The sequence below is a fragment of the Belonocnema kinseyi genome, chromosome 4 (genome assembly GCF_010883055.1).
Source record: "Belonocnema kinseyi isolate 2016_QV_RU_SX_M_011 chromosome 4, B_treatae_v1, whole genome shotgun sequence".
In the NCBI taxonomy this organism is placed as follows: Eukaryota; Metazoa; Arthropoda; class Insecta; order Hymenoptera; family Cynipidae; genus Belonocnema; species Belonocnema kinseyi.
Genome location: NC_046660.1, coordinates 80,254,860 through 80,274,897, shown reverse-complemented (window position 1 = coordinate 80,274,897; position 20,038 = coordinate 80,254,860). Strand labels below are relative to the sequence as shown.

Sequence of the window (20,038 nt, the reverse complement as noted above, 5' to 3'; positions counted from 1 at the left end):
GAATTCCCGCCTTTTTTTCGAATTGAACTCTTTCGATTATTGGAGAAGTTGGCATTTTATACTATTCGTGCACAGCTTCAGAGAGCTGCTTTCAGTACGTTCAAGTTCACAAGTTGTTGTGATGAGAGAGGTTAGATTTTTGGACAGACTTTAAAAGGACGATAAAATATATATTTTTCTAGAAAAATGCATACTGCAGTGAGTTTTATTAGCTTAATAGTGTCCATTGAAGTTTTGTGCCATGTTTCTTCGATCAGAGCCGAATCAGCAGAATTACGTAAGATTTCTTATTTTGCTATAACGATAACGCCGGCATGTCATTTCTTTTTTAACGCATTTTTATTATTAAAATATCAAATTATGATATTCGACTATAATAATAAGTGCAGACAATAGTAAAACTGGAATATTAGAGAAGATTGCAACATTTCGAGTTTTGATAGTTTCAATTTATGCGTTCAAAAATAGGAGTACCATATTGGTTAAGTCGAAAATGTATGTAAAAATTAATTAATGAATTAAAATTTTATCCTCATAAAATATATTTACGAATTTATTGAATTTATTGTGTGCTTTCTTAACAAAATGAAAGCACTAGTTCCTATCGAAGTTCTCTAAATGCTTTTCCCGCCATTTATCATAAAGTTACATTTTTTTAAAGGGAATTAATGATAACAACAATAGAATACTTCTTTTTATTCCAGCAATCTTGCCATTACCTCTTCTTATTATATTTTTACTTCTATCAATTAAAAATTCCGAATTTTAGACAATATTGAGGTAAGATTAGTATTATTTAATCTTATATTGCAGCACATTTTTTGGAACCCGGGGATTCAGTCGTGATCGAAAATCAAAGATCGAGTCTGCGAGTCTTTTGCCACACTGCTAAATCGAAATACTTGATTCACATGTGGAGAACCATAATTGTAAGATGTTCGATCTATTCCATTTTATTTATTTATTCCTCAACTTAATTTATATTGTATTTTATTTTTAAAAAATGACAAGGTTTCACATGAAATTAATATTTTCCAGATGAATTTAGACACCAGTCTAGAAAATTACGAATTATACGATGGTAGGAGTCCCCACGAAATTAAAACCAAATACGAAGCTAATAGACGATCATGGAATTTCAATTTTTTTAGTACGAAAAAGACTAAACAATTTAAACTCAATCCTTTCGAAGATGCTTGTGTTGGTGTTTACACACCTTTCAATCACTATCAATACAAGATGTCTATGACGGAATTACGTTAGTATCAAAAATTTTATATTTCTCTTGAGAATACAGACTTCTCACACTTTCTCCTGTTTTCAAGAAACTTCCCCTTTTTTCTTGTTTTTTTGTTTTGTTTTATGATCCGCCTAAAATAAACTGAATGAATAGAACCCAATAAGAAAAACCAACTATTTTTCGTTAAAAGTTCACTCTTTTGGTTGAAAAGTCTACAGTTATATTTTTGGTTCAAAATTCATATATTTTGGTTCAAAAGACAACTATTTTGTTAAAAATTTAATTATATTGTTGAAAATTCAAAAGTTTGGTCAAAATTCTAATTATTTTGTTGAAGTATTAATTGTTTTCTGAAAAATTGAACTATTTCGTCGAAAATTTACGAATGTATTTCAAAATTCAAGTGTTTTGTTTCATTTGTTTGTTTGGATGGAAAATTCGTTCTTTTGTGATGAAAATTCATCTTTTTTAGTGGAAATATTATCTTTCCTGATTATAAACTCATCTTTCTTGGTTCAAAATATTTGTTTGTTTGTTAAAAATTGAATGTCTTCTAAAAAATTTGTCTTTTTAGTTTCAAAATTAAACTATTTGGTTTGAGATGAAATTATTTTTGGTTGAAGTTAAGTATTTTTTGTTTGAAAATTCGACTATTTGTTTGAAAATTTAAGTTTTTCGTAAAACATTTGTTTTTTTTTAAATTAAAATTTCATCTTTTTTTTACTTATCTTTGTTTTCCGTTAAAAGTTTATTCTTTGGGTTGAAAAGTCTACAATTATATTTTTGGTTCAAAAGTCAGCTATATTGTTGAAAATTTATTTATTTTTTTTTTGAAAATTCAACTGGTTTGTTCAAAATTGATATGTGTAGTTGCAAATTGAATTGTTTTGTTTCATTCGTCTCTTTTTACATAGAAAATTCGTTTCTTCAGGTGTTGAAAATTGATCTATTTTGTTGAAAATTTATTAAATTTGTTGAAGGTTTCTTTTTTGGAAAATTTAACTATGTTGTTTAATTTATATATTTAGTTAAAAACTCAACTGTTTTGTTTCATTTGTCTTTTTGGATAGAAAATTCATTTTTGTTTTGTTTTGAAAATTTAACTATTTTGTTGAAAATGGAATTATTTGGTTGAAAATTTAATTATTTTGTTACAGATTTAATTTCTTTTTGGAAAATATAACTATTTGGTTGAAAATTATTAATTAATAAATTCATCTTTCTTGGTTCAAAATATTTTTTTTGGTTAAAAGTTGAATGTCTTCTAAAAAATTCGTCTTTTTAGTTTTAAAATTCAACTATTTGGTTTGAAAGGCAATTGTTTTTTGTTTGATTGTGGAAAATTGTTTAAAAATTCTATTATTTGGTTGAAAGTTTATATGTGCATTTGCAAATTCAACTGTTTTGTTTCATTTGTCTTTTTAGATATAAAATTCGTTTTTTTGTGTGTTGAAAATTGATTTATTTTGTTGAAGGTTCGTTTTCTGGAAAATTGAACTATTTTGTTTAAATTTATAAATTTAGTGAAAAACTCAACTGTTTTGTTTCATTTGTCTTTTTGGATTGAAAATTCATTTTTTTTTTGTTTTGAAAATTTAACTATTTTGTTGAAAAAGGAATTACTTGTTTTGAAAATTGAATTATTTTGTTACAGATTAAATTTCTTTTTGGAAAATATAACTATTTGGTGGAAAATTATTAATTAATAAATTCATCTTTCTTGGTTCAAAATATTTTTTTTGGTTAAAAGTTGAATGTCTTCTAAAAAATTCGTCTTTTTAGTTTTAAAATTCAACTATTTGGTTTGAAAGGCAATTGTTTTTGGTTTGATTGTTGAAAATTGCTTAAAAATTCTATTATTTGGTTGAAAGTTTATATGTGCATTTGCAAATTCAACTGTTTTGTTTCATTTGTCTTTTTAGATATAAAATTCGTTTTTTTGTGTATTGAAAATTGATTTATTTTGTTGAAGGTTTGTTTTCTGGAAAATTGAACTATTTTGTTAAAAATTTATATATTTATTTGAAAATTCAATTGTTTTGTTTTATTTGTCGTTTTAGATGGAAAATTAGTTTTTTTTTGTTTTGAAAATTCAACTATTTTGTTGAAAATGGAATTATTTGTTTGAAAATTGAATTATTTTGTTACAGATTTAAGTTATTTTTGAAAAATGTAACTCTTTGGTTGAAAATTTATGTATGTTTTTTAAAATTTAACTGTTTTGATTCATTTGTCTGCTTGTATAGAAAATTCGTTCTTTTGTGTTGAAAATTCATACTTTTTGGTAGAAATATTATCTTCCTTTGTTTATAAACTCACCTTTCTTCGTTCAAAACAATCTTTCTGGTTGAATGTTCAACTGCCTTTTAGAAAATTCGTCTTTTTGGATTAAAAAGTCAGCGATTTGTTTTGAAGCGAAATTGTTTTTGGTTGAAGTGTAACATTTTTTGTTGGAAAATTCGACTATTTAGTTGAAAATTCATCTTTTTCGTAGAACATTCGTCTTTTTCGATTACAATGTCATCCTTTTTTGCTATAAAAGTCATCTTTCATGGTTAAAAATTAACTTTCTGTTGAAAATTCCACTTTTCGGATTGAAAATTCAACAGTCTTCTAAGAAAACTTTTCTTTATAACTGTGTTTTAGTTCAGTTTAATCTTTTATTTTTAAAAATTCGACAATTTTGCTGATGATTCATCTTTGTAGGTTGGAACTTAAAGTATTTGGTTAAATATTTAACTTTTTGTAGAACATTGGATTATTTTGTTACAAATTTAATTATTTGGTTTAAACTTAAACTATTTGATAGAAAATTTATTTTTTGAAATTTCCACTTATTTGTTCAAGTCATATTTTTTGGTAAAAAATCTAAGTGTTTTGTTGACCATTTAATCATTTTGTTGAAAATTAAATTCTCTTCCAAAAAATTAATCTTTTGGTTTAAAAAATCACTTATATGTTTCAAAATTTAATAGTTTTTGGTTGAAGTTTAATCTTTATTGTTTGGAAATTCGACCATTTTCTAGAAAATTCTTCTTTGTCGGTTGAACATTCAATTATTTTATACAAAATTCCACTATTTTGTTGAACTATTTCGTCCTTTTAGATGAAAATGAATCTTTGTCGCTAGATAAGTAATCTTTGATGATTAAAAATGTACTTTTTTGTTAAAAATTCCACTTTTCAAATTAAAAATTAAAAATTCTTCTACAAAGTTTGTCTTTTTGTTACAACTGCTTTCAATTAAAGGTTAATCTTTTACATTTGAAAATTCATCTTGGTAGATTGAAAGTTGAACTATTTGATTAAAAATTCAACTATTTTGTGGAAAATTGAATTATTTTGCTGAAAATTAAACAATTTTGTTAAACATTTCATTATTTTGTTGAAAATACAACTATTTTGTTTCAAATTCAATTCTCTTTCAAAAAATTCTTCGAATAGTTTCTGGTCTAACTTCAACATTTTTCAGTATAAATTTCATCTTTTTGATTTGAAAATTGATCTCATTTGGTCCAAATTCATCTTTGCAGGTTGAAAATAGATCTGTTTAAAAATTCGACTATTTTATTGGAAATTTAATTATCTTATTGAAAGTTAAACTGTTTTGTTGAATATTCGTTTTTTTTTTAATTTGAAAATTCATCTTTTTGGGTAGAAATGTCATCATTCCTGGTTGAAACAGGACTTTAACATTCAAAGTTCGTCTTGTCAGGTTAAAAAGTAACTTTTTTCTAAATTCCTACATTAATTTTGTTTTCAAAGAATTGATTCCCCTATTTTTTTCTGAAAACTCTCTCATATTCTGCTGTTTTGAGAGCATTTTGGACTGTGAAGTCTCTTACTGTTTAATTAATAAAAGAGTGGAGTCATTATTTTGATATTTTTATAGGTATCGATACGTGGAAAGTTTTTTCTTTGATACTAGGGATATTAATATTCTGGTCTGGCCGAAGGCTTAGTCAAAATACCGTATTCTATTATTTATGTGGAATTACACTTGGAGTCACAACTTCAATCATCATATTGATATATTTTCTTGGAAAATTGTTTCCCAAGGTAAGAATTCCTAATTTCTTTATTTAGGTTTTCTAATTTTGAAAAACGAAATTTAGAAGCTAATTAAAGTGTTTTTGTTTTTAAAGGGAAAATTTATGTACTTAATGGTGGCTACTGGCTACACGATGAGTTTTTATCTCGCTCAAGTCCTATGGGAAAATGCTCAATTAATAGCTTTACAGTATCGAGATTGGGTCGTGTGGTACGTCCTCATAACTGCTCTTATAAGTTTTGTCATTTGTTATCGCTTTGGTCCAATCACGAATGCCAGAACGAAACGAATCATCCAATGGTTTCTGCAGGTAATTATTTCGTATACTTGATACTTATTTTCTGATCTAAAATTAATGCAAAGAACAGGATTGCCGTAGCTCAGGGAAACTGCAAGTAAGGAAAAAGTCTGAGATTTTGAAAAAAGTCTGGCAAAAGTCAGGAAATTTCTATAAGAGGAATTTTAAATAGCTGTCTAGGGTAATAAATTTACCATTTTAATTTTAAATTGTTTTGTTCCGTTTATAAAAGATTCTACATTACAAAGTTTACTAGATTAAAATTCTGGTCTTTAAATATTAATTGTTAGGGAAAATAAAAAGTTGGTCGGGGCAAAGTTAGGGAATTTTGAAAATTAAATTTGCGGCCACACAATATCCTTCTGAGTAATTTATTTTCTTGTACTTCTATTTGTATTTTTTTTTAAAGTTACTTTTTTCTTACGATTATACTTTTAATTAATAAATGTATTAATTGATTGCAAGTAAAAAATTTTTTTAAAAGTCATACTTTTTTCTTCAAAATTCAATAGCTTTCTTTGAAGTTCTTTTTGGGTTGAAAATTCAACTATTTTATTAGAAAATTAACATTATTATTGAAAATTTATATTTTCAGTTAAAAATTCATAAACAATCTTTTTGATTGAAAATTTGTCTGTTTGGTTTAATAATTTATCTCTTTTCATAGAAATTTCATCATTTTTTATTAAAACTGTAACTGTTTAGTTGAAAATAAATCTTCTTTGGTTTACAATTCAATTATTTTCTTTGACAATTTATCTTCTTTGGTTGAATTCAACTATTTTATATTAAAAATGTATATATTTTTGGTTGAAATATGTAATATTACATTATTTGCTGAGAATTTTTTGGTAGAATATTTAATTACTTAATTCAAGGCTGAATCACTTTGTTAAAAAATCATGTGAAGATTTATAATTTTAGATGAAAACCCATCTTTCTGGTTGAAAATTCTTTTTTTGTTGAAAATGATTTTTGGTAACTGAAAATGAAGCTTTTTCATTTTTGGGTTGAAAATTTATATTTTTAGTCAAAAATTTGTCTTTTTCGATAATAAACTAATCTTATGAGGTGAAATTTCCTCTTTTTGGTTAAAAATGCAACGGTTTGGTTGAAAAATATCTTTTTTGTGGAAAATTCAACTGTTTACAGAAAATTCGTCTTTTGACTTGAAATTTCAACGATGTGAGTGGACTTTTTCTTTCTTTCTTGACTTACAAATATTTATTTTTGAAAATTGTTTTTGCTTTCGTTGTAAAATTCAACTTCTTGAGTCAAAAGTTGAACTACTTTGTTGTCAATTTATTTTCTTGTCGTTGAAAATTAAACTCTTTTGCTAGAAATTCGTCTTTTTTGATGAAAATTAATATTTTTAAGGTTGCAAATTCATCTCTGGTTGAAAATTAATATATTTTCTTGAAAACTCGTCTTTTTGATCAAAATATAATATTTTAGAATTCAACTGTTTTGTAGAAAATTATTATTTTTGGGTCAAAAATGTTGTTTTTTTTAGATTAAATGTGGAACTATTTTTTTATTATAAATTCATCATTTTATTTTTAAATTAAATGATCGATTTCAAAACTTAGGTATTTTGTTACAAATTCGTCTTTTTTGGTAGAAAATTAATGTTCTGAGTTAAAAAATCGTCTTTTTGCTTCCGAATTCATCTTTGTATGTTCAAAATTTAATTGTTTACTTAAAGATTCAACAGTTTTATAAAAAATTTAATGCTTTTGTTGAAATTTCAACTTTTTGGTTATCAAATTTAACTATTTGCTTGAAAATTTGTATGAAAATTCTACTATTTTGTTGAAAATTCATCTTTAGAAAAAGCTAGTATTTGGTTAATACTTCTACTTTTTTTTTGAAAATGTTATTATTTTGTCGCGAATTTAATTATACTGTTGCAAATCTAACTATTTTTTAAAAAAGTCATATTTTTGGTGGATATAATATACTTTTTAGTAATTTGTTTACCTTATATTTATTTATTTTAACTTCACTCCTTCTTACGATTATACTTTACGTTACAAATTTTATTGCTTGGTTGCAAATTTAACAATTTTGCATAAAAATCACCTTCTTTGGTAAAAAATGTAACTGTTTTGTTGAACATTCATCTACTTGACTAATAGTTTTATTAAAAATTTAATGTCTTTCTTGAAATTTAAATTTTTTGTTTGAAAATGTAACTTTTTACTTGAAAATTTAACTATTTGCTTGAAAATACCCCTTTGTAGGTATAAAATTTAACTGTTTAGTTACAAATTCAACAGTTTTGGTGAAAACTAAATTTTTTTGTTGAAATTTCAACTTTTTGGTTCGCAAATTTTATTATTTACTTAAAAATTGGTTTGAAAATTATACTATTTTGTTCAAAATTCATCTTGAGAAAATTCTAGTATTTGGTTAATACTGCAACTTTTTTGTTGAAAATGTAATTATTTTCTCGCGAATTTAATTATGTTGTTGTAAAACCAACTATTTTGTTAAAAAATTATATTTTTTGTGGATATAATATTTTTTTTAGTAATGTTTTTAGTTTAAGTTTAATCTACAAAAATAAAAATTTTAATTTTAATTAAAAAAATTTTTATTCTATTTATAATCAATTGCATGTCAAAAGTGTTACACGATTAAAATTTTGGTCTTTGGATGTTAATGGTCAGAAAAAATGAAAAAGTTGTCAGGGAAAAATCATGGAATTTCGAAAATTAAGTTTTGCGGGCACTCCGAAAGACTATTTAATTTTGAAACACAAAGATTTTTCAGTTCCTTTCTACAAAAGTAATATAAAATTTCAGATTCTCGGCATGTTGCTGATTTATTACAGCAGTTACTTTCATGAAGCTTCAGGTTCATGTTGCATTCTAGTTCTAATGCTTTACAACTTTCCAATTGTAATTGTAAGAAGAGGTCGAAAGTACTGGTGAGTTTCCTGGAGATTGTCGAATGAGTGTCGACTGAATCAAAGAAAATTAATTTAATATCCAGTTATTGAAACTGAACTTTTTCTCGATGTAAATAGTTGATTTATTTTTATTTATGGAGATTGGTGAACAGAAATAAGATTTAATTTAATTTTGGTCCAAACATCTTCTTTAAGTTTTTTGTACTATTTAATAAAACTTTAAAAAAAAACGCTTTCCGCGAGGGGTACAGAACTTTTGTAATTGATCTACGCAGATAATTTAAATCGCGTTCTCAGTTTAAAAATATCTTGCTTTTATAAAATGATGCATATCGTGTATAAATTAAAAATTGTGCAATTATATAATTTTGGAGTCGTTCGTATGTCGAAATTGAAAGTTAAGTATCCCTAGAGTTTTTGTTTTTTTATTTCGACTTTAAAGTTAAAATTATTTTTTTCTGTCTTTCAACATCCACAAGTCTTCATTAAACTTCTAGTCGATTATTCCTATTCAGGAGTAACATGTTTCCCGAGCGGAGACGACTTCTGACGGAAGACGAATATCACAAGGAAGGCTTAAGAGAAACTAGAAGAGCCTTAAAAGATCTTCAGGAATATTGTTCTAGTCCCGAGTGTAGTCCCTGGAAGACTGTTTTAAAATTAAAGGACCCGGTTAAGTGAGTTTTGTTTCAAAGATTTAAAATCACATAAAGATTCTATATCATGTGGTTAACTTGAACCGTTTCTGTTATTTTAGATTTGCTAAGTTTGTTCAAGGAAGTTCCCACCTTTCCGAAGACGAAACGTTTGAACATGATTCTTCGATTACGAAACTTATAGAGGAATGCGAGTACACTGATGATGAGGATGAGTTTTGATTTTTTTTCTCAAATCTTTTCTCTGAAGATTCGTTTGTATTTTGACTGACGTCCTACTATAGTACAAATATTAAATTAGCCAAGCAAATTAGGCTCCTTTGATTAATTTATTAAAGACTCTTGAGTGTCATTATTGATATAAGTATTTTTATTTTTTATTATTAGTAAAAATAATCATGGTAGTTGTTCCGGATTCTTTGATCTCAGCGATGTAAATCCAAATTGTACATTTGATACTTAGGTGACGACAGAAATGATTAGAAAAATGCACAATATTTAATACTCTCGAAAATAAAGCGCTTATTTTTTTAACTTTGTCAGAATTCAATTCCTGTTTGAATTACAACAATTCTCTTACAATTAATATATTTATTAAAATATAGGATCTTTAGATTCGGAAGTACGTACATATAAATAATATAAAAATTGGTTAATTCCAAAACTAGATTACACACTGAAGGTACAGTTAGAAATATCTAAGGCACATTTTGATCAGATTTCGTTAAGTTGCCTTCTTGGCGAGTATTGGCAGTCAATAATCTTCTTGACCCGAAATTATTCAACGAAGTCGAGAAATTTTCTTAGTTTTGTCGTTCTCGACTGGTGGAGGAGGACCTTTTACACTTTGATGCCTGTTGTATACGCTAGAAGAGAAGAGATAAATATTAGAAGAAATTTTTTTGACGGAATTGAGTGATTTTTAATTACTGGGGATTTTAGAAAAATCCAGGGGTGGTTGCTGTTTAAATCTGATGTGACAGACTGGGAAATCTATCGAAAACTTTGAAATTTTGCTGAAATATTTTTAAATTATCGTAACATCTTTGAAATTATTCATATCTCTTTGAAATAGTATGCAATATTTTTAAATCTTTGTGAAATCTTTTAATCCTTTAAAGAAATTGAAATCTTTCTGAAATTATCTAAATATTCCTGAAATCTTTGAAACATTTTATATCTTTTTTAAATGTACATTTTGCAATCTTTTGAGATCTTTGCGAAATGTTTGGAAATTTTCTAAAATATTGTGAAATGATTTATGGATTCTTTTAAATTTTTGTGAAGTATTTTTTCATTTTATTGCATTGACATCTTTGGAAATAATTTAAATCTTTTTAAATCATTCAAATATTTTGAAATCTGTGATATCATTGAAATATTTGTAAAATCATTTTAATATTTTGAAGTCTTTGATAACTTTTTAAAATCTTCCTAAAATCTTTTGTTAAATAAATCAAATCTTTGAAATCATTGAAATCTTTTTAAATCTTTGATATATTTTCGAAATATTCTGCAATCATTTGGAGTATTTCTGGAATATTTGCGAAATCCTTGACAAATCTTTTAAAAACCTAAAATTATTGAAATCTTTATTCAATTTTCTAAAATTTCGTTAAATCTTTTTAAAGTTTCTAAAATATTGTATCAACTGGCTGAAATGTCTGAGAAATCACTGAAAACTTTGTGGAATATTTTTAATCTTTAGAGAATCTTTTGAATCATTCAAATTTTTTGAAATCTTTATTAAATCATACAAATATCTGTGAAATATTTCCAATCTTTTTGAAATATATATTTGGCAATCTTTTGAAATATCTTTTATATTTTTTTGAAATATTTGAAAAAATGTTTAAACATTTTGAAGTCTTTAAAAGAAATTGGAAATAATTTGAATTATTGTGAAATCTTTTTAAGAATCTTTAAATTTTTTCTGAAGTCTTTTAAAGTATTGTGAAATCTTTGGAAAATTATTAAAATCTTTGTGAAATCATTCAAATATTTGTGAGATATTTAAAATCATCGAAGTTTTTTGAAATAGTTCGAAATATTTGTAAAATATTTTGAAATCTTGCTGAAATCCTTGTGAGATCATTCAAATTTTTGTAAAATTCTCGAAATCTTTTAAAACATATCTTTTTGAAATATATATTTTGAAATTTTTCGAGATCTTTGTAAAATATTTTTGGAATTTTAAAAATATTTTGAAATCTTTGCAACATCTATATCTTTTTGAAATATTTTGAAATCTTTGAGAAAGTTTTGAAATCTGCTGAAACATTGTGAAATTTGAATTTGTGAAATTGTTTGGTATCTTCTGAAATAATGTGAAATCTTTAGAAATTTTCTGAAATATTTCTGACATTTTTGTGAAATCTTGCTTAAATCACTGAAATCATTTGAAAAATTTGACATTATTTAAATCTTTATAAAAGTGTCGAAATCTTTGTGAAATCCTCTGAAAGATTTGAAATGTTTGAACTATTGCTGAAATATTCTGAAATATTTGATATCTTTCCGAAATGTTTTTAAATCTTTGTGAAATATTTGTGGAATATTTTGACATACTCTGAAATATTGTGAAGTCTTTCAAATCTGTCTAAAATCTTTGTACAGTCTTTTGAAATCATTGTAAAAACATTAAAATACTTATCAAACCTTTGAAATTATTAAAATATTTTTAAATCTTTAATATCTTTGTGAAATCTCTGAAAAATTGTTGGAAACTTTTGAAATTTTTCTGAAATATTTTGAAATTTTCTAAAATATTGTATGAATTTGCTGAAATCTTTGACAAATCATTGAAAGATTCGTGGAATATTTTTAATCCTTGGTGAATCTTTTGAATCATTTAAATCTTTAGAAATCTTTATTAAATCATCCGAATATTTTTGAAATCTTTTCATATCTATGTGAAACCTTTTGAAATATTATGAAATCTTGAAAAAAATTGGAAATAATTTGAATTATTGTAAAATTTTTTGTGGCATCTTTTAAATCTTCGTGACGTCTTTTAAAGTATTGTGAAATCTTTGAAATCGTGCAGAAAACTTTGCGCTATATTTTGAAATTTTTGGTGAAATTACTGAAATCCTCGGAAAATTATTAAAATCTTTGTGAAATCATTCAAATATTTGTGAGGTCTTTCAAATCATCGAAGTTTTTCGAAATATTGGTACATCTTTTTGAAATAGTTCGAAATCTTTGTAAAATATTTTGAAATCTATGTGGACTTTTTTGAAATCTTGCTGAACTCTTTGTGAAATTATTAAAATCTTTGTAAAATCCTTGAAATTTTTCAAAACATATCTTTTTGGAATTTTGAAAATATTTTAAAAACTTTGAAGTCGCTGAAATCTTTGTAACATCTATGATATCTTTTCGAAATATTTTGAAATCTTTGACAAAGTTTTGACATCTTTTGAAATCTGCTGAAACATTGTGAATTTTTTGGTGAAATCATTCAAATATTTGTTGAATCATTGAAATATTTTCAAGTATTTTATATATTAATGAAATATTTTGCAATCTTTTGAACCCTTTAGAAATATTGCTGACATTTTTGTGAAATCTTGCTTAAATCATTGGAATAATTTGAAAAATTTGAAATTATTTAAATCTTTATGAAATCTTTGAAATATTGCTGAAATCTTCTGTAATATTTGATATCTTTTCGATATATTTTGAAATATCTGATATATATTGAAAACTTCGAAATATTTATAATATATAGTACACTAAAAAGCCAATTTTCGAAAAATGTTATCTTACTATTTGTAGGTCTCGGAACGTATATAGTCTATAACGTGAGATACGCCAACTTGTAGTTGATCACCGATTGGTGTTACCCAGGGATTGTATTCCATTCTGAATACTGCTTTATTGCTGACTAAATCCAAGTTCCCTATTTAATAAAAATGGAGAATTATTCACGTATGTGATAAAAAATTATTGCACAATTTAAACTTATAAATTAATTATTAGGATTCATTACCAATTTCTGGAGGTAAAACAGTTAAGCGATTGCCCTGAATGTGCAATTCTCTAAGTCGAGCTAGTTCTCCAATTTCCTTTGGTAATTCGATGAGGTCGTTGTCCCTCAAGACGAACTGCAAATTATTCAAAATCGAAGAATTTTCTTATTTCAATATTGAAATTCAATCCAATTTTTTACTCACAATTTGCAGATTTCTTAGTTGTTTGATGTCAGGTGAAAGATACTCGAAATCGTTGTCAGCCAAATAGAGTGCTCGTAATGTATCTAAAAAAATCTAGTTGTATTTTTGGAAAAAAGGAGAGTCTTGACTAATCGAAAACAGTCATTAATTACCCATCATAAAAAAGTTTCCGGGTAACCTCTTCTCGTTTAGATTGTTGTAAGTGAGGTCCAGAACTTCTAGAACTGGAAAGGCTCCAAATCCACGAGGAAGTTCGTTCAGTCTGTTCATTCTGGAAACGATATTTTCGATTATTGACTCTATTTATTCAACTGTCATTTGATTATTGATCAATATTTTCCCTTACGAAAAAATATCACAGGAAAATAATCAGTATAGGCCTATAATGATTTTTCTATCATTTTTTTCACGTTTCTCGGAATTTATTATAGAAATTATTATATGAAATTTAATATAGGAATGAACCATATATAAATATTATTTATTCCTATTTTGATTTTTCTTTAATGATTTTCTATAATCCCGGAAATATGAAAGGAAAATCATTATAGGCTTATACTGAATTTCCTATATACTTTTTTTCATAGGTGTTACATTATCGGACGCACCCTATGTTCAAAATCCTCAGCTTTGGTAATTGTGATAGAGTCATCGGCAACTCAATAATGTGATTGTTGAATAGATTTAGGATTTCCAAATTCATTAAGTATGATATCGCCTGAGGAACAACTTTTAAAAGAAAATTAGAGTTAATTGCTGAATTATTTAAAGACAGGGTTTATAAAATGCAGACGTACCTTGTAGTTTATTATGACTTAGGGTCAGTCTTGTGATGTTCTGCATGTTGACTGCAAGGAAAAGGCTTTAGTTAGAGATGGACATGTAAATCTAAGTAAAAATATTTAATTTATATACATTTTCGTACTAAATTATGAGACAACTAGCAGTAAATTCACGCGCGTTTACGTCTATGGATTTTTATTTCCTAGCATTCAAAATATAAACAATTTACAAATCAAATATTAAACAAATTTTTCAATATTAATTTTAAAACATTCTTGAAACAATAATTAATAATTAAGAATTGAAAGCGTTTAAAATAAAAAAATGTGTATTAAACGGTTTTAAATTGAAAAAGTTCCACATAAAAAAATGTTAGAATAGAATTTTCAAACAAGAGACATAATTGAATAATTTAAAATTGAAACTTTTTAAATCAAAAGATCTCAAAATTGCAAATAATGTTAATGTAAATAAATTTTGTTGCTAAATATAGTTTAAATACTTTTAGTGACAATATATATAAAATATATGAATTTTCAAGAAAATATTCGAGTTTTCAAGCCATAAAGGTTAATTTAAAACCAAAAATGGAAGAATTACATTTTCCGTTCAAATAATTAATTATCAACCAAGAATAAGAGAATTTTTAACAAAATAGTTAAATTTTTAAACAAAGTTATGAATCTTTAATAAAAATGAAGTCTCAACTAAAACGGTAATAGCTGATATTTCCACACAAAAATATTTTTATTTCTAATCAAAACCAGTTGAATTAAATCGAAAACTAAGAATTTTCAACAAATTATTTGAATCCTAAACCAAAACAGAATAAATCAAAAAGAGGAATTTTCAACAAAAAGGTTGAATTGACAACCCAAAAATATCAATTTTCTGTCAAAATAATTAAATTTTAGAACCAAAAACCGAGTTTTCAAAAGTCACACTACTCCTTTCCCCCACCGAGTGAGTTACGCCTTAATGGTGTAATAATAAAAAAAGTGAAATTTTAACTAAGAAATAGCACTTTTCTAACAAAAATTGTATAGCTATATTCTATTAAAAAAATTCATTTTCAACAAGAAAAAAAAACGAATTTTCAACAAAATAGTTCTATAAAAAAAATGTTAACTAAAATTATCAATCTTTAACCGAAAAGCTTATTTTAACCAAGTAGTTAATTTTAAACCAAAAAAATTATTTTCCTATATAAAGTGAATAATTTTTAACAAAATACATGCATTTTCAACCTAATAATTAAATTTTCAACCAAAAACATCAATTCTAACCCAAAAAAGGCGAATTCAGTCACCAAGAAGACTAATATTCTACCGCAAAAGACAAAACTTTAAAAAATACAGAAAACTTCAACCAAATTTTAATTTTCAACAACAAATTAATTTTTTCTAAAAAATATCAATTGTCCATCAAAACTTAAACAATTAAATGTTAAGTACAAAAAATTAATATTTATCCAAACAGAAGAATTGTACACTAAAACTATTGAATATATAATTGGAATAAGTAAAATTTTTAGTTAAAAATATTACTTCCCACAAAAAAAATAACTTAAAAAAATAGTTATATTTTCAAACAAATTGATGAATTTTAAACTAAAATTGTAAAAATTTAACTGGAATAGTTGGATTTAAAACTATAATTAAATTTTTGGGGAAAAAATGAATTTTCAACTAAAAAATAGACTTTTTCAGCCAAAAATGTTATAATTAAATTTTTAGTAAAAAATTAATGTTTAATTAAAGAGGCGAATTTTTATCTAAAAATGATGTATTATTCAACAAGATAATATTTAAATTTTCAGTTTGAAAAAACAAAATAATTTTTATCAAAAAAAAAGACAAAAAAATGTTTCAACAAAACAGTGAAATTTTCGGCAAAACAATTTCTTCTCATCCAAACAAAAAAACATTTTCCAACCAAATAGCTCATATTTCTAGTAAAAAAATGAATGTTTAATTTAAATGGTAAATCTTAAACGTTTAAGAAATTAAATTTGGACAAAAATCAGAAATATTGAACTGCAATACTGGAATTTGTAACGTAATAGATGAATTTTTAATTAAAAAAGACAAATTTTCACCTAAATTGTTGAATTTTGAACAAAAAATATCAATTTTCAACCAAACTGATAAATCTTAACTAAATAGTTGAATTTTCAACCAAGAAGATGAAATTTTAACCATAAAGATTAATCTTTTGTAAAAAAGACGAATTTTCCACAAAGTACGTTAATTTCCAAACAACTCTTTTAATTTCTAAATAAATAAAAAATAAATAAATTGTAAGTAAAAAATAAATTATGATTTAATTAGAGTAAACTGAGATAAAACCCAAATTATCCGCGTCTTTAGATAAAGTAGAAATCACTTTTATAAATTGACAAAAATTATTAAAATAATAAAAACTTAAATTTTACTGCGGTCAGAAGTAAATTTCCGGCCATTTCCCGATCAAGTCCCTACCCTGAGTCTAATTTGCCGTATTACAGTATCAAGATGAAAATATAGAAAAAGTGTAATGTTTCATTCATTCTAATATAGTACCATTTTCACTTTTATTTAAAAATAAGTTCTTAAGCATTTAAAAATAATATGCTATCTTGAATTCATATTCAATTTACTGGAATTTACTTGCTAAAGCAAAGAAACGTCAATAAATCATACACAACGTTCTCATAAATAATATACGATTTTCTGTCAAATCTACAAAAAAAATGTAAAATGAACATTTTCTTTTTCGGAAGAAAGGATAAGAATGTACCATGTTTATAAGATTTCAAGCTGACATATCCTAACAAACTGTCACATTGACAGGACAGAAAAATAAACATAGAATCTTCATCAATGCGGGCAAAGTGAATGAATGAATGAATTGGATTATTATTATTATTATTATTATTATTATTGATATAAGATAGTATTGATAGTTTTTGGTCCTTTGGGTTACATAGTATTTGGAATATACAGTGCTTTGGAATGTTTTTGCAGCATTGTTGTTGTATGGGAATTTATTTTTTGAAGACAAGGTCTCTGCGCATGCCTGATCACGCCTACTTGCCAGATGAGGAGTGCGAATGGCTCATCGGGCATCCTTAAACCAGTCTCGACAACTTGCCTAATTTGGCGAGAGAGACGAGTTGAAGGACAAATAGGGTGGTGGGTGTGTACTTACACAATCCGGACATCTCGTCGAAGCTGGAAATCCCCTTGTCCGCGAGATCCAATTCCGGATTCTGAATTTCACGGGCCTCATCGAGGACCTTCTTCGTCTTGGACATCTTCCCGGCAGGAATACACGACACTGGTGCTTGGCTCATTGCGCGCGCACTTCTTTGACAATTACGTCAAATTCAAGATTACTTCGCCCGTAAATTATCGTAAACGCTTGCGCTCTCTTCTCTTCATGGGCTGCGTGCAGAGTCACTGCTTCTGGTGCACTGTTTCACCAGGTTTCACACCTTTCAAAATATCTTGCACGTGATTCCAGAAACTGGAGGTGGTTGACTGGATTGGCTGGTTTCTGTGATTCTCATCCTCATCACAGAAGCTGGCGCTGAGCAGAATTTTATTTATAAATCGGAAAAGAGAACAAGAAAGTTTAGATTTCATCACATCTTGCATTTCAGTTTAATTATCTGTTTTTTTTTTTAAAATAAGTACAATTGTATTCAAATCGGGTCAAATTATTTTGAATTTTAGAGAAGTGAGAAATTTCCGTATGATTTAGTTTATTGAGATTCAGAAGTAGTAGATTTTTTATAAATGGATCATCATTCATCAATATTTGACTAAATTGTTCTAATTTTGTATTATTTTTTCAATTGGGGATCTACAGTTGGAAATGAAGGAAATATTGGATTTAAATAGTTTGCCTATAACCCTATGGCATTGAAGAGACGAGAAAGCGAATTAAAAATTTATGTAGGTTCATATTTTTTATTTCGATTTATTGTTCTAATATTAAATAATTAGTGTTTTAGTTTAAAATTCACATTTAGTTGCTTAATTGAGCATTTGTGCGCAGCGGAAACAGCTAGTTCGATTTGAATTACTGTTTGGTGGTAGAATCTCGATTTAGTTGAGGCGCTGGATAATAGATGGCGCGACGTGTATGAATGATTAGAATTCAAAAGGGAGGAACTTTGCCCAAAAAATCGGAAAGATTGTGAAAGGAAATTTCTGATAGATTCTGAAACAGTCGAAAAAGTATTATTTTCAGATTTTATCAGAATCTTTCCGAAATTCGCTTCCGAATTCTTCAGTCTCTTTCCGAAAATGTGTCCCAATCAGTTCTTATCAGAAGTGTCCCACTAGTGTTCTATTGGATCTTATCAGAAATGTCCAATTTATTCTTATCAGATGTTATCAGAAATTCTTAATTTTTAATAATGATTATTATTAATATATTAATTTGTTTTTGCAAATTATTATTTAAAATAAGTTAATAATAATAATTAATACGTAATAATATTACGTAATTTAGTTTTTTGACAAAAACTGATAGAAACTGACAAAAATACGCGCGGGACAGTTTCGGAATAGGTCGAAAAAACGGAAAGATACCGCTGGGACACTTTCTGAAAAATTCTGGAAAGAATCTGAAAGATATGGAAAGCTTCGGAAAGAAAGTTCTATCAGAAATTTCTAGAAGGGAATAGATTATATTGATTTATAGAATTTCTTATCGTAAAATTCACCATTAAGATGATAATGTTGAAAAATCTTATTTACACTTTAAATTTAATTGATTTCAGACGCACACGCATTCTCGCATTCTCCTCTTTTCTCCTGTTTACCAGAAAATGACACTTTTTCCCGTTTTTTGTTCAAATGCAAACTGAATTAATAGAATTCAATAAGATAATTTAACTATTTTTGGTTAAAGGTAAATTCCTTTTAAATGAAATGTCTGCTGTTAGATTTTTGGTTAAGAATTTGACTCTTTTGGTTAAAAATACTGTGGTTAAAAATATTTGGTTAAAATTGAACAATTTCGTTAAAAGTCGTTTTTTCGGTGGAAAATTCCACTTTTTATTGAATATTCGTCTTTTTGTTTGGAAATTCATTCTTTTGAATTGAAAAATCTTTTGGTAGAAAAGTAATCTTTTTTGTTAAAAGTTAATTGCTTTTAATTCAAAAGTCTACTATTATATTCTCTGTTCAGAATTAATTCTTTTTGGTTAAAAACACTACTATTTTCTTGAAAATTTTACTACTTCTTGTTAAAAAGTAATGTTTTTCGTAGAAAATTCAGCTTATTGTTTGAAAGTTGAACTTTTTGTTTGAACATTCATTTTTTCCATTGCAAATTTTAATATGTTGTAGAAAGTTAACTGTTTTGTTGAACATTTGTCTATTTGGATAGAAAACTTCTCCTTTTGGATTGAAAAATAATCTTTCAGGAGAAAACCCGATTTCTTTATTGAAAGTTAATTCTTTTAAATTGAAAATTTTTACTATTGTTTTTTTGGTTCAGAATTGATCTAATTTGGTTGGAAATTCATTTATTTCGTTAAAACTTAGAACAAAATTTAAATTTTTGTCAGTTGAAAATTCATTCCTGTCGCTGAAAATGAACTTTTTTTATTCAAAAGTCATATTTGTTGTTTAAAAATTCAACTTTTTTAGATGCAAATTCATATTCTTGATTTGAAAATTTAATATTTTTGTAGAAAGTTCGTCTTCTTGACTTGAAAACTTAACAGTTTTGCTTAATTCTTCTTTCTTTCTCAACTGAAAAATATTTCTTGCTTGAAAATGTATCTTTTTGATTTAAAAATTCGTCATTTTAGTTTGATCATTAGTTTTTATAGATTGAAAATTCGAATATTTGGTTGAATTAAAAAAATTAATTTCTAACAAAATTCAACTTTCCAATAAGTAGAGGAATTTTAACCCAAA

General features: G+C 25.9%; 2 protein-coding genes across 2 annotated transcripts; one reads left to right on the top strand and one right to left on the bottom strand.

The window, feature by feature from the left end:
- Positions 1 to 79: 79 nt before the first annotated feature.
- Positions 80 to 9,693, top strand: LOC117170654 (nuclear envelope integral membrane protein 1). Its single transcript, XM_033357571.1, has 8 exons — positions 80 to 277; positions 814 to 929; positions 1,039 to 1,258; positions 5,133 to 5,299; positions 5,386 to 5,601; positions 8,397 to 8,521; positions 9,019 to 9,180; positions 9,261 to 9,693. Exons 1-8 carry the CDS (start codon positions 187 to 189, stop codon positions 9,379 to 9,381), a joined length of 1,218 nt encoding a protein of 405 aa, XP_033213462.1. The 5' UTR covers positions 80 to 186; the 3' UTR covers positions 9,382 to 9,693.
- Positions 9,519 to 17,454, bottom strand: LOC117170655 (ras suppressor protein 1). Its single transcript, XM_033357572.1, has 8 exons — positions 17,310 to 17,454; positions 14,135 to 14,185; positions 13,946 to 14,066; positions 13,490 to 13,608; positions 13,338 to 13,420; positions 13,154 to 13,268; positions 12,931 to 13,063; positions 9,519 to 10,025 (listed from the first exon to the last, which is right to left on the bottom strand). The coding sequence occupies exons 1-8, from the start codon at positions 17,452 to 17,454 to the stop codon at positions 9,941 to 9,943; spliced, it is 852 nt and encodes a 283-aa protein (XP_033213463.1). The 3' UTR covers positions 9,519 to 9,940.
- Positions 17,455 to 20,038: the final 2,584 nt, after the last annotated feature.

Excerpts from the sequence above, each read along its gene's own strand:
- LOC117170655 (XM_033357572.1), bottom strand. The coding sequence starts at position 17,454 with ATGAGCCAAGCACCAGTGTCGTGTATTCCTGCCGGGAAGATGTCCAAG. Across the intron at positions 14,186-17,309 it reads CGACGAGATGTCCGGATTGT|TCAACATGCAGAACATCACA; the intron begins GTAAGTACACAC and ends TTTTCCTTGCAG. Across the intron at positions 13,609-13,945 it reads CTGAGGATTTTGAACATAGG|AATGAACAGACTGAACGAAC; the intron begins GTGCGTCCGATA and ends TATCGTTTCCAG.
- LOC117170654 (XM_033357571.1), top strand. The coding sequence starts at position 187 with ATGCATACTGCAGTGAGTTTTATTAGCTTAATAGTGTCCATTGAAGTT. Across the intron at positions 930-1,038 it reads ACATGTGGAGAACCATAATT|ATGAATTTAGACACCAGTCT; the intron begins GTAAGATGTTCG and ends AATATTTTCCAG. Across the intron at positions 8,522-9,018 it reads AGAAGAGGTCGAAAGTACTG|GAGTAACATGTTTCCCGAGC; the intron begins GTGAGTTTCCTG and ends ATTCCTATTCAG.